This window comes from Protopterus annectens, chromosome 8.part0 (genome assembly GCF_019279795.1).
Source record: "Protopterus annectens isolate FY-2018-M chromosome 8.part0, PAN1.0, whole genome shotgun sequence".
NCBI lineage: Eukaryota > Metazoa > Chordata > Ceratodontiformes > Protopteridae > Protopterus > Protopterus annectens.
In genome coordinates, this window is record NC_056741.1 from 1,113,728,930 (window position 1) to 1,113,746,562 (window position 17,633).

The 17,633-nt window shown below is 43.7% G+C and overlaps 1 protein-coding gene across 1 annotated transcript in view; it reads right to left on the bottom strand.

Moving 5' to 3' along the window:
* UBAP2L (ubiquitin associated protein 2 like) overlaps nucleotides 1-17,633 on the bottom strand; it is a gene marked incomplete in the record, with an annotated part of 3,970,948 nt that overhangs the window by 2,607,989 nt on the left and 1,345,326 nt on the right. Inside the window, 1 exon segment of the mRNA XM_044080639.1 lies at nucleotides 219-390. Coding sequence (XP_043936574.1) covers nucleotides 219-390 — 172 coding nt within the window.

A 17,633-nucleotide genomic window follows, 5' to 3' on the forward strand; every position in this document is an offset into this window, starting at 1 on the left:
TCATAGCAAATCATCAACTGATATGAAAAGGATTACATGACTGTATCTGCACCCAGATTAAAATCCTTAAACAGCCTAGCAGAAAGCAAATCTCAATCCACTAAGAACCACACAAGCTAAACATTTCTATATTAAATTACTAACAATGGCACAGACTGCATTTTTATTTGATTCTTCTAAAACACATATAAGCAAACTAATAAAAACAAAAACATTACCATACTGTGTGGAGTAAATGCATTTCCAGAGGCAGATTGTGATAATGAATTTTGTTTGGAGTTACTGAAGACCAAGGACTGAGACAAAGAAGCAGCTTGGGATGAGTCAAGAACTTGCTCATTCTCCATTGAGGTAGAGGGAGGCTTTCCCAGCAGCACTGCTAAGTCGATTCTGTATGGCAGTAAAAAATATGCTTTCAACCAAAGCAAAATCAACAGAAACTAAGCAGTACAACACAAGCCATCAATTCTCAAAAGCACACTACTATTTGCTAGAGAAGTCTGACCTTTTCATATTCACTTTAAGTCATGAGTACACTACCAGGAGCAGTCGATATGTCACATTTTTCCAAAGGAAAAAAGTATCTACATCACTTGATGTACTTTATGACTTGTCTGTCAATGAACAACTCTAGAAGAATACAAACATTACACCACAGGATCTCAAGCCACAGTACAGGAGAATGCCATAATAGTTATGGACTACATTTGGAAACATAATTCTGACTAAAATCACAGTCCATTTGTATAGCGTGTCACCTTCTATAAAGAGAGCTCCAATAAAAACAGACACCCTTAACAAACATATAAAAAAATGATCCCTGCATAATGCAATCTACATTATGACAAAAGAATGATCCACTTTAGTGTACACACCTATAAACACAATACAATTAAGATGCACATATACCTTAAAAGTAGTCCATATAGTACATCATCGTTGTGTAAATCCTTGAAAGCTCACATATTTTCTATGGTCTATTAAGGGCTGCTGGGCATGTAATGGATTAAACTCTCTCAATCGATACAAGCAACTCAGACTACAAAAATCATAGGTTCATAGGTGTGTACTAGGCTAATGGCCCTGGAGCCTTTACAAACCTAGCCCATAGACGTATTCTGGCATAGTGCTGCCAGACGTTAGTTCCCAGTGCCTCTATCAAGTAGAGCTACTGGAGTGATCCCTGGGGTAAGCTTTCTATTTCACAACCACTCATCAAGCTTTCTCTTGAAGAGGGCCAGTGAGGTGCTCTGCTTGACATGTTTGGGAAGTCTATTCCAGAGCATGGGCAGTCTCTGGGTTATGAACCTGTCCCTCCAGCATATTCGGTTGATTGTGGTAATGAGGATGAGGTCTCTGGAGCATGTGGTGCGGAGGGATTGGGATTTCTTTAGCTGTAGCATGTCTAACAGAGCTGGGTCAGACATGGCTTTGTAAGTCAAGCAGAGATTGCCTCTTAGTAGACGATACGAGACAGAGAATAGCTAGAGTTTTATTTGAGTCTGTCCGTGTAGGACATGTGTTTAAGGCCTAGGATCCTTTTCGTGAGGTACTTTTGTGGCCTTTCCAGCTGTTGCATGTGTCTAATAAGGTACATACCAAATGGGGCATTATAGTTGATGATTGGCCTAATGAGGGAAAAGTAGTGAGAGATGATGAGCTCTTTCTTCCTTGGTAAAAAACCCTAGGTAATGAGAAGTGCCACACAGAAGGACTTTCTGACCACAGTGGCAATGTGGTGGTCGAAGGAGAAGTTACTGTCAACCTGTGTCCCCAGATCTCTAATAACGTCTTCAGTGTTCAGTGGGCTCTCATCGATGTGGTAATTAGTGAGAAATTATTTTTTTCCCAAAGGGGATGACGTATTTTTTGTCAATAAGCTTAAGGCCATGGTTTCGACACCAGTCATTGATCTCAGTGAGGCATTTCTGTAGGATGTCTATATCACTTGGGGAGTTAATGGTTCCCATCTTGGACTCGTCTGCGAACTTGGTCAGCCAGAGTCCCTTCGAGTTGGCCTGGACTTCCGTGAAGTAGATGCCAAACAAAAGGGGGACCCAGGACCGATCCCTGTGGGACTCCATTTGTGACTGGTGGGCAGTCTGACTTGGAGTCTGCTACTTTCACACTGTGGGTTCTCTCTGTGAGCCAATTTGCAACCCACCTAGTGATATAGGGGTTGATGCTTAATTTGGGGAGTTTATCAATAATTCCCGAGTGGGGAATGGTATCAAAGGCCTTGGCCAGATCGAGGTAGGCTGTATGAACTGCCTTGCCCTCATCCACAGCTCTGGTGACTGACTCAAAGAAGTCAACCAGATTGAGCAGGCATGATCTACCTTTCACAAAACCAAATTACGTAAGATCTAGAGTTTGGATATTCCCTATATCCTTGTTAATTAGGTCCATGATGATGTGCTCCATAGCCTTACATATCAGACTTGTCAGATTAATGGGGTGGTAATTCCCAGGGTCTGTAGCTGCTCCCCCTTTATGGAGAGAGATGACTGTAGCAGTGCGCCATTCGGTAGGGACAAAGCCTGAGGTGAGACTGTGACTGAACATGGCGCAGATATGGTGCCAGTTCACTTTGTAGTTCATGTAGAACATATCCAGGGATATTGTCGGGTCCCATGGAAGTTGTATTCTTGGCCTTGGACATTGCAGTTTTAACCTATGCTCCAGTAATACTGGGTGTTTGGCATTCCTCCAGTATTGTGAATGGTACTTTAGAGGGGGAAGAGAGGGTCTACCAAAGTCAATTTTGGGGTAAAAACAGTCTCCCACACCAAGCGCAACAAGGCTTTCATTAGCTATGTCCATAATCTCAAAAGCTGTACACAACAATATGCAGAGCTAACTGTGAATGGGAGTCATTTACACTAAACTGGAAGATACAACAAATCTACAGGCTGACAAATTCAACTCACAGTTCTTCCCTGACCCTATTCAAGCATAAACTTGGCTGGTGTATGGGAAATGAGGAATTCACTCATGTTCGGTCATCATGCCCTAGCTTACACACCCCCTTAAAAATAAACTCTACATCACCAAACCTGTTCGATAAATTTGGCCTTAAAGTCTTTATAAGTTCATAGGTAGATCCTAGGCTAAACAGGGAATCAATACAACTTCAACAGAGCTACAGGCAAACCAGTTACCACACTTATGATTTAAGACAGATAAACGGCATAGGCATTTTGAAGTCAAAGTTAAAAGCATGCATTACTGGTCATTACTTTCAATTCACAATGCAAGTTTCTTTCAAACAGATGTTAACAGAATGTGCAATTTCCCTCTGTTTCAGGTATTGTGTAAAAAAAAAAAAAAAAAAAAAAAAGTCATGTACTTACCATAACATTCTATCTGTTCTCCATTTTCATTATTTCTCAACTGTTGGATTCGGATCAGACTCTGCCGTTACTAAAGCTCATGGCCACCAAAATACTCGAGTTCCTCCCCTACCCACAATGCAGTAACCCCTAACACACCTCAGACCTTGCTTGCTATCTTACATAAAGCAGAAAGAGCTGCTGCAACTTTCTTAACAGAAAGGTCATATCTAGAGCTCAATATTAAGGACAGCAGTGTCCTTGTAGTGTCTTTCTTCCAGAAGTCAATAATGGCAAAGGATGGGGGATGGTGGGTGGGAAGCTGAGGAAGAATGAAAATGGACAACACAGATGCAATGTTATGGTAAGGACGTAACTTATCTGATGATGTCAATTTTCATTCTATCCTCAACTGTTGGGACAGAGTCCACATCTACCTAAAATCCCGGGTGGACTCTAAGGAAGATATTCCCGAGCACAATTGAGCCAAGGACTGCTCTTCCCCTGGAGACCAGATCCAATATGCACTGAATAATAAAGGTACGAGGATTGGACCAAGTTGCGGCCACAAAAATGTCATCCATGGAAGCTCTAGAGAGAAATACTGAAATAACCACGGACCTAGTCGAATGGGTTCTAGGGTATCTTGGTAAGGATAGACCAGACTTGCTGTAAATAAATGATATGCAATCTGTCAGCCATCTTGCTAAGGTCACCTTTGAACTGATTTGCCCAATTTATAATGTGCAAAGAATACAAATAATGATCTTGCTAAGTTTTTTTGCAGTATGTAAATAAAAATGCAATTGTCTGTGAACATCCAATAAATGCAACATGTATTCAATTTTGTTCGCAAATTTAGGAAAGAAAACAGACAAGTTAATAATCAGATTGATAGTGGATTCTGACACAATCTTGAGGAGGACAGATGCACTGGTACATAAAGTGACTCTATCCTTGTGAAAGATTCAAGTAGGGAGGTTTACATGACAAAACTTGAAGTTCTGAAACTCTTCTAACAGAGGTAAATACCACTAGAAAGTTAGTTTTCCAGGTCAGATAACATTCGATCGCATTTTGCTGCTGAATCAAAGGGAGAATGATTCAAGGCCTGCTGTACCAAGTTAAAATCCTATGGTCGAGCAGGGTCTTTATATGGGGGTCTCGAAAGGAGTGTGCCTCTCAAAAATGCTTTACAAAGTTTAGACGAGACCACAGAAGAATTTTTAAATCTAACATGAAAATTGGAGATTGTTGAACATTAATGGTTGAGAAACTAGCTCCTTCATTAAAAAATATATGCCAAAAAATCAAGAACACATTGTACAGGAGCTGAGGAGGAGTCAACATATTTTTGTTATGCCCAGGAAACAAACCTTTCCATTTACTTCTATAAAGTTTTCTTGTAGAAGCTTTATGGGAAGATACAAAGTATATAACGAACTGGAGATGAGAGCATTGGTAGTCTGGCTACTAGTGGAATTGGAGAAACCATGGTGTTAGTTTGACTTTTGAGAAGTCTGGGTGAATTATGCCTGTCGGGTGAGACAGAAGGTCTGAAATTGGATCCAGAATCCATGGTGGGTAAATTAGATGAGGCCAAAGAAAGAGGAACCAAATTTGTTGAGGCCAGTAAGAAGCAATGGGGATGACGTTGCACTTCCACCTGGCAGCTTTCTGAAGGAATTTGGGAATTAGGATAGGAGGGGGGTAGGCATACAGGAGAACGAGGGACTATTCGTAGAGTAGAGAGTCCCTTGGTGATTCCCCCGGTGAGGAGTTCAGGGCAAAGAAGCTGCTGCACTTGTTGTTTAGGGGCGATGCAAAAAGATCACAGCAAGGCCGGCCCTACTGACGGAAAATCATGTCTGTCACTTTCTTGTTGAGACCACTTGTGAGGCAGAACAGACCTGCTCAATTTGTCTGCTGTCACACTGGACTGCCCCAGAATGTGCCTTGCTATCAGAAAGTGGCTGGATAAGAACGGCCATTGCCACACACACAGAGCTTCTCGACACAAGGGGTGTAGGAGTTGGTTTCTCCTTGCTTGCTGATGTACCAGACAACCGACCGTGATTGTCTGAATCGCAACTATCCCTAAAGGTAGAGCATCTTGGAAGGCCTGAAATGCTAAGAGGTCTGCTCTCATCTCTAGAACACTGATATGCAAATTGGCATCTTTAGAGGACCATGTGCCTTGGACTATTTTCCCCCAGGAAGTGTCCCCCACCCAATTTGGGAAGCATCCATGGTCACTATGGCATGGGTTGAGGGAGAATGAAAGAATGACCTTGTGGAAGCAGACCTGATCGAATCCACCACTAAAGGTACTTCACACATGCCTGCAAGATTATCTGTGTTGACATGCGCTGGGAAAGAATTGACCACTGCGTTACTAGCATCCATTGGACAATTCTCATAAGAAACCTTGCTAGAGGGACTAAGATAATGGTATATGACACAGACCCCAGGGTTTTCAGAAGTGGGCTGAAATTTTGGTATTGAGAATTATTTTTCTGACCAGGAACCTGACTGTCTGTTCTCTTGACAGAGGAACAGAAGTGGTCACTGACATCAGTTTAAAGACTGCTCCTATGAATTTCCAAGGTATGAGTTGGTTGTAACTGAGATTTTTTGTAATTTATGGTTATCCCCACACGAGAACAAATCTGGATCACCTGATCTCTTGCTAGTAATAGTAGACTTCTGGTCAAGGTTAATGAGCCAGTTGTCTAGATACGGAAACACTCAGAAGCCCTGCAGTCTCAAGTGAGCCGTTACTAATGCCATGCATTTGAACGCCCTGGGGGCTGTGGTGAGGTCAAAGGGCAGTACTCTGAACTGATAGTGACTGTCTGCCAGCTGGAAGCATAAATACCTTCTGGATTGTCTGTTCATTTTTGTGTGACAGTACGCATCCTGAAGGTCTATCGAGCATATCCAACTGTCCTTTCCCAGAAACGATAAAATAGACTGAACCGTGACTATCTGAAACTCTGTACATCAAACGGATTTATTCAATTTGATCCAATCCAGAATGGGTCTCCAGTCCCGTTTTCTTTGGCACTAAAAATCTTAATTCTGGATTCTTTCTGTTCTGGTGAGACCTCTTGGATGACTGCCTTTTCTAGCAGTTTTTGTATTTCTGTAGCTGCTTCTTTCCTCTGACTAGGTGGAACACTGGGAATTCTGCGTACAGATGGAGGTGACAGGGAAAATTATATAGCCTCTGAAAACAACTCTATGAACCCAAGTATCATTTGTTAAAATCTAGCCAGGCTTTCTGGTGTAGAGAAAGTCGACGTCAGATTGTCTCTGAAGGCAGAAAATCCGGCCTCCTTTCAGGAATGCTGATACGGTCTCTTAGAGAAAAAAATCTCTGGAGCCCTGGTCTTACGGGCTTCCTTTGCCATGTGGATAGTGTCATCCATCATAGTTCCCCCCTCTGCCCCTAGGGGAACTATCTCCACATGTGCCTGGAAAGGACCCTGGGACTTTCTGAACCACATCTTCTGACCACCTCATTAATTCCTAGAAAAGGATCTTTGAGGGGTCAAAAAACGTACGCCTACAGCAGAGAAGGTCTTTCGATCCTTCTCACAACCTAGTGTGTGTCCCTTTCACTTCTGGGCCCAACAATAAACTGCCATCTAAAGAAGCATTGATGAATGAGGACTTGAAAGGCTCTGCAAAATCACATAAGAGCATCCTGGCATGCCTCCTAATGGATATGCCTGAACTCGCTGCCTTTGGCTGCATGTTAAATAAGCCTCATGGATGAATTTGAAATAGATTGGATGGTGTGCCAACGGGGAGGCCACAGAAGATTGAGCCTCAGCAGTAATGGTCCCTGACAGGGATTTTGAAAGTTCTTTGATCAAATCCCTTTGTAGTCTTGTAAAATGTACCAAATAGTTCAGCAAGCTAAGGGCAAAGGTTGCTGAAGCATAGAAATGTTTCCCAAACCTGTTCAATGCTCTAGACTCCCTGTTAGGGGATAGACAGAGGAATTTTGCTCTGCGAGTTCCTTCTTAGCGGCCACCGCCATGACCATGGCATCCACTGGCACCCCCTTGCTCCAGAATTCCATCCCAACATGAGGAGCCAGACTCCAATCTGGCCTCTTAGGGATTGGCTCAACTGAGTCAGGTTTCTTCCACACCTGCCGAGAGACAAAATCAGTGAGCTCGTTAACCCAGGAAGCAGATGGGCCAGCTTCAAAGACTTCTATAAATACGGATTCCTCTGGTGACGGGCTGGGTGGAGGTCCAACCATCTCTCTATTTAAGGATCTAAAGAATATCTCCAAATGAGACGTCTTCCAGAGATTATCATGGGGAGCCTTCTCCCTCACCAAAATCAGTATCCTCAAGTGACTGACCTTTGCAGAGAGTCCAAGGGCCTCCTTTTGCACTTTCTCTTCCTAGGAGTCTCCTCAGGGGAACAATCCAGAGAAGTGTCTGAAGAAATTTTAATACCCTGATTGGTGGTCTGGAGGCCTTGAGCTGGCTGTCCCTCTGACATAGAATGATGCGGCTCCAAGAGCAGATACATTTGAGAACTGCAATGGAGATCCAAAGGGGCTAGATACATCCGTTCTGTCGGAACAGAAAACATTCTCTTCACAGCCTTGAAGGCAGACTGCTCGAAAGAGAAATAAGACAGTGGTTCCAAGAAGACAGGCTTCTGGATCACTGCCTCTTTCTGCCCTGACAGCAATCCCCTGAGGCGGAAGCCAAAGCAAGCTATCCAATGCTGAAGGTCCGAAGGGCAGAGATGGCTACAGAAACTTCAGAGTCTACTCCAACTCCTCAGAACTGAGAAAGTAGTTTTGGCTCCAAGAGTCATCCAGATCCGACAAAGATGGAGCCGGTCAGCTCAGAGTAGTCTTCGGATCCAAAGAAAAAGGTATCTTTAGATACAAGTCGGAGAGACCTGAAAGGTTCAGATCCAGGGACTCAAACAACTGGTGGGATCACAGTAGTAGTAGACAATGGTGGTGTAAGAAATAGACGGGCACCAGATTATCCTGTCTACTGCTTCCTCAGTTAGACTCCTGGAAGAAAAGGATGAGGCAAAGGACGATGACCTTGAACGGCGTCTCACCAGGAAGGGACAGGGGACCCTAGAAGGGACTGGATCCTCCTTCACAGAATATCTACTCCTCGGTAGAATCTTGTGATCCGATGAACTTGGATCAGAAGATTTTCTTGTCAGATCCGAGGGGAAAGGACTTGAGAAAACTTCAGATCCATTTTAAGATTTTTTCCTCAGTGGTTCCGATGAAGACGAAGAAGAAGTAGATGGCCTTGGAGACTGGGTCAAGGTTTCAGTTTTTCTTTTGGGGCCTGACCTCAGAGATAGAATCTCCAAATGAAGATGGAAGCAAACCTTTCAATACTAATTTATTTTTTCTGACTGCTAAGGTCCTCTGATTTTTTTTTTTTTTTATAAATACACAGAAGGAGAAGAAAAATGGGAGAAATACCAATAAAGGTAAGAAGAATTATACAGATGTGTACTGTATTAAGAAAGGTAATATAAACTGTAGGGAAAGCATATTACCAACAACAGTATTTAAGAGTTACAGAGTGTAAAAGGAGGGAGATAAATATACAAATATAGCAAAAAATGTAGAAAAGAAAAACTTACCTTAACCAACAAGTCGAGAGTTCAAGCTAACCATATCTTTTGCGAAAAGCAGCAATCGAGATCAGAGATATGTTAGGGGTTGGTGCACTACAGGTATGGGAGGAGCTCAACAGTTTTTTGGTGGCCATGACCTTAAGTAACAGACGAATCAGATCAGAGGGATGGATCCAAACCCAACAGTTGAGAATAGAATGAAAATTGACAAAGTACAGTCGTGTACACTTACCATAAATGTAGATATTAGAGTATATTCACTGCTGCAGTCATTACATTTGGGTTATCTGCCTGCAGGTAGCCCTCATCCGGCCTGAATATGAAAGTCTTGGGTCCTCCGTCAGTTGCGGTCTCTTCTTCCACGATGTCAGGTAGTCAGGGGTATAAAGCATGCAGCCGATGCCATTACAACAGTTTTTCTTGCCCCAGATGTCAGGTGCCCCCATAATGGGAAGCAATTATATATAAGGTTATACCTCCAACAAAAAGCAATACACCAGAAAGCTTAAATACACTAAACAAGAAGAAAGGTATAGCCAATAGAAGTCTGGGCCAAAGGGAGGGTAACCAAGACTGCAACAGTGAATACACTCGAACATCTACATTTATAGCAAGTGTACAGAACTGTACTATGTTCTTCATGTTTCACTGTTGCAGTCATTACATTTGGGTAGATTCCCAAAGCTAAGGAAGGAAGGAGGCAGTTCGACAGCATTAGGACCAGCTATAAAGCCCTGCAAGACTGTAGTGGCAAAACCAGCTCTAGATTTAGAAAAAATAGGCAAGTGGTAATGCTTGGTGAAGGTATGTACAGAGCTCCAGGTAGCAGCTTCTACAATGTCCCTGGTAGGGACACCTCTGAGAAAGGCTGTTGGAAGAAGATGCAGCCCTGGTGGAATGTGATCTTATCCCCTGTGGCGTAGGTTTTTCCATGGTGCTTATAGCAGAAATGAATGCAATGGCCTATCCCCTTAGAAATGGTTTGCTTTGAAATGGCCTTCCTCTCTGCCCCTGCAGCAAAGGTAACTAGCAGCTGTTCAGTTTTTCTGAGAGACTTAATCCTGTCCAAATAAAATCTAAGTTGTGTATGCACCTCCAAAGAGTGCAGTATTTGGTCTCCTTTGTTCTGTGGATTAGAAAGGAAGGTTGGCAAATGAATGGACTGATTAAGGGCAACACTGGATACCACCTTGGGCATAAAGAAAGGATTGGTCCTGAGGGGAACTCTGTCTGCATGGAAGATAATGAAGGGCTCCACTACCATGAGGGCCTGTAATTCAGACACTCTTCTTGCTGAAGTGATGGCTAGAAGGAAGGATGTTTTCCAAGAGAGGAATTCCGACTCTGCAGTTGTAGCTGGTTCAAAAGGAGGGAGAGTGAGCTTTTCCAAAACAAAGTTAATGTCCCAGGCTGGAGTAGGGACTCTCCTGGGTGGTCTTAACTTTTTAGCCCCTCTGTGGAACTGCTTCAGCAGGGGGTGAGAGAAAAGGGGTGGCTCAGTATTATAATGTGCTAAAATAGCTCAGGCATGAATTTTAATAGATGAGAAGGAAAGGCCCTTGTGGAGCACCTCTGATAAGTATTGAAGAATATGCGGTAAGCTGGGCACTGTTGTGCCCATCTCCTTAGTCGGGCTCAAGGAACAGTATCTTTTCCACTTTTCAGAATAAGAGTTTCTAGTACTAGGCCTCCTTGACTCCAGAATGACATCTACCACATGCTTACTGAGGGATGGTATTGGAGAGCTCAGGTAATTAGCCAGGCTGCAAGGTTCAGGGTTTGAAGCTGGGGGTGCAGAATCTGGCCCTCCTGCTGGGACAGCAGGGAAAGGGTCTGAGGCAGGTGCCATAGTTTCAGCAGTGACACACTGCGCAATAGGGGGTACCAGTGTTGGCGTGGCCAGTCTGGTGCAATGAGTATTGTCCTTGGTTAGTCCTGTTTGATCTTTAGCAGAACTTGAGAGAGGAGAGGCAGAGGGGGAAAGGCATAAACTGAGAGGTTTTCCCAGGTGAAGGACAGGGCATCCACTTTCCAAGCTTATCTGTGGGGAGTCCTTGTGCAAAATTTGTCCAATTGGTAGTTCTGAGGGGAACCAAACAGGTCCATCTCTGGGATCCCCCATTTGTTTCTCAAAACGTTGAATATCTTTGGTTCCAGTTTCCACTCATGTGGGTCCATGAGACTTCTGCTTAGGTAGCCTGCCAGTGAATTTAGCTTGCCTGGCAGGAACTGAGCGTGCAGCTGTACTTGGTAGCTCAAGTCTGTGTTCCACAGAGCCATGGCTAGTCTGCAGAGAGGGTACGAGTTGGTTCCCCCTTGCTTGTTTATGAACCACATAACAGTGGTGTTGTCTGTCTTTACCAATAATTGTCCTGGAAGAATGTGGTCCTTGAAGGCTGTCAGAGAATTCTGTACAGCTACAATTTCTTTTTGACTGATATGCAGGTGATTTTTGACTCTGGTTCCATCTGTCCTGAATGCACTGCCCTGCCAAGTGAACCCCCCCCCATGCATAGTCTGATGCGTCTGTTGTTAGGGTTTGGGCGGCAGGGGCTAGAGGGAATGGCAGTCCCTTGTTGTGGTAGCAGGCGTCTGCCCACCAAAGGAACTCTGTCTTTATACAAGGAATCATTGATTCCAGGTCCTGAGAATACTGACACCACAGGCTTTTTAGATGCCATTGCAAGTTTCCTCATATGCAGTCTTGCATATGGAATTAGTAGGATGCAAGACACCATGATCCCCAGGGCTTGCAGCATTTTCCTTGCAGATAGCTGGGTCTTTGTGGACAGTAGCTTGAAGTAGGCTGTCAAATAAACTTGTTTCTCTGGCGTGAGGTAAGCCATCTGGGAAGTTGTGTTCAAGCTTGCTCCCAGGAATACAATTTGTTGGCAGGGTACTAGATGAGATTTCTTTTCGTTTATGGTGTACCCCATTGAGGTTAGCAGTTTCTTTACAAATGCCAGATGATTTAGTAGCATGCCCTGGCTTTCTGCCAGAATTAGATAATCGTCCAGGTATGGGTATATTTGATTATTTATTTGCCTGCAGAATGCAATGACTGGAGCTAGGCACTTTGTGAATACACTGGGGACAGTAGATAAGCCAAAGGGCAGTGCAGAGAACTGATAGTGCATGTAGCTTGCTCTGAAGCGCAGGTATTTTCTGCAAGATTCCCTTATTGGAACGTGCATGTAAGCGTCTTAAGTCCACGGTTGCCAACCAGGCATTTCTGCCTAGCATAGGAAGCAGCTGAAGAAGAGTTAGCATTTTGAATTTTGGGATTACCAAAAAGGTGTTTAGAATAGACAAGTCCAGGATAGGACGCCAGGAGTTGTCTTTGCTGGGTACCAGGAAAAGTCTTCAGTAAAAACCTTGTCCCCTTTCCTCTGCTGGGACAGGATGAATAGCCCAGATCCTTAGAAGAGAGAGAGCCTGCTGTTGAGCCTCTGCCCGCTGATTTGGGGGTAGGTCTGGCCACCCGTTTGGGGTTGGTAAGGTGTGGAAGTGAAATCTGTATCCTTGGGAAACTATATTTAGAACCCATTTGTCTTGGGTAATGAGTTCCCAGTTTTTTGCATGCAGGGCGATCTTTCCCCCTAAGGGAGCAGGTAGTTGAGCAGGGCTTGGAAGGTTTAAGGTTAAGTCATTGTGACAGTTTACCACAAGGGGGTGTCTTACTACTTCCAGCTTTGGAAATGAGAGCCCCCCCCCCCCACTGCTTAGGCCTGTGAGTACCTTGAGACTGTGACCTAGGTGGTCTGCTGTTCCAAGGTTTGGACTGAGAAGGCCTGGAAAAGAGAGGAAAGGACCAATTCTTAGAAGGCCAATGCTTACTAAATCTGGGAAGCTGCACTTGCAGGAAATCTTTAACTGTTTGCATAGATTTAGCTTTTGCCTCCATCTTTTTAAGTACTACTTCTGCTTTGCTGCCAAACAAGTGGTCTTGGTTTAAGGGAGCATCCAGTAATTTAGCTTTAACATGATCTGGCAAATTTTGCTCCTTAAGCGAAGCATGTCTTCTAAGAACAGACCCAGTGACAGCAGCCCTGCAAGATGTTTCTAAAGAGTCAAAACCACATTGCAAAGTATGTTTACCAACTTGTTCAGCAGAATGCATTAAATCCTGTAATTCTTTATTTTCAACACAGTCAGGAATCAACATCATTTTCTGTTTAAGTAGTCCAATAATGTGCTGCTGATACTTTAACATATGAAACTGGCGGTTTAAGGCCCTAATGGCCAAAGTAGCAGAAGTATATACTTTCTTACCCCATCTGTCCAGGGCCCTGGAATTTCTATCAGAGGGGGTAGGATTTTTGGCAGTAGTAGCCTTAATGCCTTTAGGTCCCTGTCAAATGGTCTCTGGGTCTGCAGTCGGATTCTTAAACAGGAAAGTACAGTTGTGTACACTTACCATAAACGTAGATGTTTGAGTGTACTCAATGTTGCAGTCATTACATTTGGGTAATCTGCTGGCAGGTTGCCCTCAGTCGCCCTGAATAACAAAGTCTTAGGTCCTGCGTCGGTTGCTGCCTCCTCTTCCATGACGTCAGGTCGTCAGGGGTATAAAACATGCAGCCGACACCATTTTAATCAGTTTTTTTTTGCCTCAGATGTCAGGTGCCCCCCAAATGGGGAGAAATAAATGTGTATATGTGTGTGTGTGTGTGTGTGTGTGTGTGTGTGTGTGTGTATATATATATATATATATATATATATATATATCTATATCTATATCTATATCTATATATATATATATATATATATATATATATATATATATATATATATATATATATATATATATATCCACATACATGTACTTTAGAACACAAAACTTTTACCTTCAACTAAAAGCAAATACACCACAAAGGCTTTTGAGCATAGTGAAGGAAAGAACAGGCTTGCGGGTGGGTAACCCAGACTGCAACAGTGAATACACTCGAACATCTACATTTATGGTAAGTGTACACAACTGTACTATGTTCTTCGTGTTTCACTGTTGCAGTCATTACATTTGGGTAGAATCCCAAAGCTATGGATGGGAGGATGGAACTAAACATACTTAGGAGCACTGTAAGGCCCTGCAGAACCGCAGTGGGTAAGCCTGCCCTGGATTTAGAAAAGAGAGGTAAATGATAATGCTTTATGAATGTATGAACTGAGCTCCAAGTTGTAGCTTCTAGAGTGTCTCTGGTAGGAACCCCTCTGAGAAAAGCTGCTGAAGTAGAAGCAGCCCTGGTGGAATGGGATCTGATCCCCTTGGGCACAGGTTTACCATGGTGCAAGTAGCAGAAGCGAATGCAATGGCTTATCCATTTTGAAATACTCTGCTTTGATATAGCCTTCTCCTCTGTTCCTGCAGCAAATGCCACCAGTAGTTGCTCAGACTTTCTTAAAGATTTTGTCCAGTTTAAGTAGAATCTTAGTTGTCTGTGTACATCCAATGAATGCAGAATCCGCTCCCCCTTGTTCTGCAGATTTGGAAAAAAAGTTGGCAGGTGAATGGTCTGGTTAAGAGCCACAATAGATAACACCTTAGGCATAAAAGAAGGATTGGTCCTGAGGGCCACCCTGTCTGGGTAAAAGATAATGAAAGGCTCCACTGCCATGACAGCCTTTAGTTCTGAAACCCTTCTAGCTGAAGTGACTGCCAAAAGAAAGGCTGTCTTCCAAGAAAGAAATTTTATATCCGCAGTAGCGGCTGGTTCAAAAGGAGGTAGGGTGAGTTTTTCCAGCACAAAATTGAGGTCCCATGCAGCAGTAGGTGCACTCCTGGGAGGCCTTAAATTTTTGGCCCCTCTGAGGTACTGCTTTAGCAGGGGATGAGAGAGGAGGCTCTGTGTTGTAATGATCCAAGATGGCAGAGGCATGGATTTTTTATTGATGAAAAAGATAGCCCCTTGTGAAGCATCTCAGTTAAGTATTGCAAAATCTGAGAAATATCAGGCTTTGCTGTGTTTATTCCTTGTGCTTTGTTCCAAGCACAGAATCTCTTCCAGTTATCAGCATAAGATTTTCTAGTGCTAGGCCTCCGAGCCTCCAAAATGACAACCATCACAGGTTTACTGAGAGATGTGATTGGTGAATTTAATTGATTAGCCATGCTGCAAGATTCAGATTTTGAAGCTGAGTATGCAGAATTTGATAGTTCTGCTGAGACAATAGATGAGGTGTTTGAGGCAAGTACCAAGGAGGAAGGTGTGGCATATTCCTTAGAAGCGGGTACCAGTGTTGGCGAGGCCAGTCCGGAGCCATCAGTATAATTTTTGTTTTTTCCTGTCTGACTTTCAGTAAGACCTTGGAGAGTAGAGGCAGAGGGGGAAAGGCATAGACTGATAGTTTTTTTCCAGCTAAAGGATAGAAAATCCACTTGCCATGCTTTTTTCTGATGAGTTCTTGTGCAGAATTTGTCCAACTGATAGTTTTGGGGAGAGGCAAATAGATCTATGTCTGGGCTCCCCCATTTTCGTGGCAAAATGCTGAAGATTTGTGGATCCAGTTTCCATTCGTGTGGGTCCATAAGATTTCTGCTGAGGTCCTCTGCCAGAGTATTTTGCATTCCTGGCAGGAAATGAGCTTGAAGATGTATTTGGTAAGTCAAGGCTGTGTTCCAGAAGGCCATGGCTAGTCTGCAAAGGGGGTAGGAGTGGGTACCCCCCTGCTTGTTTATGTACCATATAACATGTTGTTGTCCGTCTTTATCAGTAGTTGTCCTGGATGAAGGAAGTCTTTGAAGGCTGTTAGAGCATTTTGCATCGCTAGCATTTCTTTCTGGTCGATATGTAGATGCATTTGATTTATGCTCCAATTGCCCTGAATGCCTCTCCCTGCCAGATGGGCCCCCAAAGCATAGTCTGATGGATCTGTAGTTAGGGTTTGGGTGGCAGGGGGTAGAATGAATGACAGTCCCTTATTTTGGTGACATGCCTCTGCCCACCAAAGGAAAGTACAGTTTTGTACCTACCATTAATGTAGATGTCCGAACTGGATAGCATCTGCAGTCATAACAAATGGGTTGTCCTGTCGTCAGGCAGCCCTTCGGTCGGCCGGATTCCAAAGTCTGGGTCCGGCTTCGGCTGATGTCGCGCTTCACCCGACGTCATCTCTGCTGGTCTTCGGGTATAAAGGCATCAGCCGACGCCATTTTCCTCAGTGTTTCTTGCCCCAGATGCCAGTTGCCCTCTTGGAAGGCTAAATTTTGGATAAATGCCAATGGTTCCAAAAAGGTAGAAGGCAAACACAAAAAATAAGCATGTATGTACATATATACAAACAAATACACCATAAGAGACCCCCAGCTAGCTATTAGGAGGGTAAATACCTAGGAGTACCACAGAGGGGAAGGAGGGTGGGTAATCCTGACTGCAGATGCTATCCAGTTCGGACATCTACATTTATGGTAGGTACAAAACTGTACTATGTCCTTCATGGATGCATCTGCAGTCATAACAAATGGGTAGAATACCATAGCCAAACTACGGGAGGAGGAAGAAAAATTATGGTGTAGTTAGGATCCCTTGCAGTACAGCAGTGGCAAACCCTGCTCGGGATCTAGAGTATAGAGGTAAATTATAATGCTTGGCAAATGTATGCACGGAGGTCCAAGTAGCCGCCTCAATAATGTCCTTGGTTGCCACTCCTCGTAAGAAAGCTGTGGTAGTGGCTGTAGCCGTTGTAGAATGAGGTCTTATGTTCTGTGGAATTGGTTTTCCATGGTAGGAGTAACAGAATCTTATGCAATTTCCTATCCATTTGGAGATTGTCTGTTTGGAAATTGCTTTTCCTTCCCTTCCTGTTGCATAGGCTACTAAAAGTTGGTCAGTTTTTCTGTTACTTTTGGTTCTGTCCAGGTAGTAGCGTAACTGCCTATGTACATCCAAGGTATGCAGCAGTCTTTCCCCCCTGTTCTGTGGATTGGGAAAGAAGGTAGGTAGGTGGATTGCCTGGTTTAAAGACACTCTGGATACCACCTTAGGCATAAATGTAGGATTAGTTCTCATGGACACCCTATCTTGATGGAAGATTAGGAAGGGTTGCACTGCCATTAAGGCCTGTAGTTCAAACCCTCCTTGCTGAGGTAATTGCCAGCAGGAAAGCAGTTTTCCATGACAGGTGTTGCAGATCTGCTGTTGCCGCTGGTTCAAGCGGAGGGAGTGTCAACTTTTCTAGCACAAAGTTCAAGTCCCATGCTGGTAATGGTGGTTTCCTAGGAGGTTTTACATTCTTGATCCCTCTGAGGAACTGCCTGAGTAGAGGATGTGAAAAACAGGTGGATCGAAGCTGTATTCTGCTGAAATAGCTGATGCATGTATCTTGATGGAGGAATAGGACAGGCCTGTATGTAGAAGCTCTGCCAAGTACTCCAGAATGTTAGCAATATCTATGTTCGACACATCTTTTCCTCTTTCAGTACTCCAAATGACAAACCTTTTCCATTTTCCTGCATAGTTCCTTCTTGTTGAAGGTCTGCGGGCTTCAAGGATAATGTCTTTAACCCTTTGGGAAAGGTCTGGGTTAGTTGCTGCTATGTGATGTTCCAGGCAGTCTGTTGCAAGGTTTTTAGGTTTGGATGCATGATGTTGTAGTTGTTCTGAGTTAACATCAAAGGCATCAGGGGTATTGACCACATTCTCTCCCGAGACATGCTCC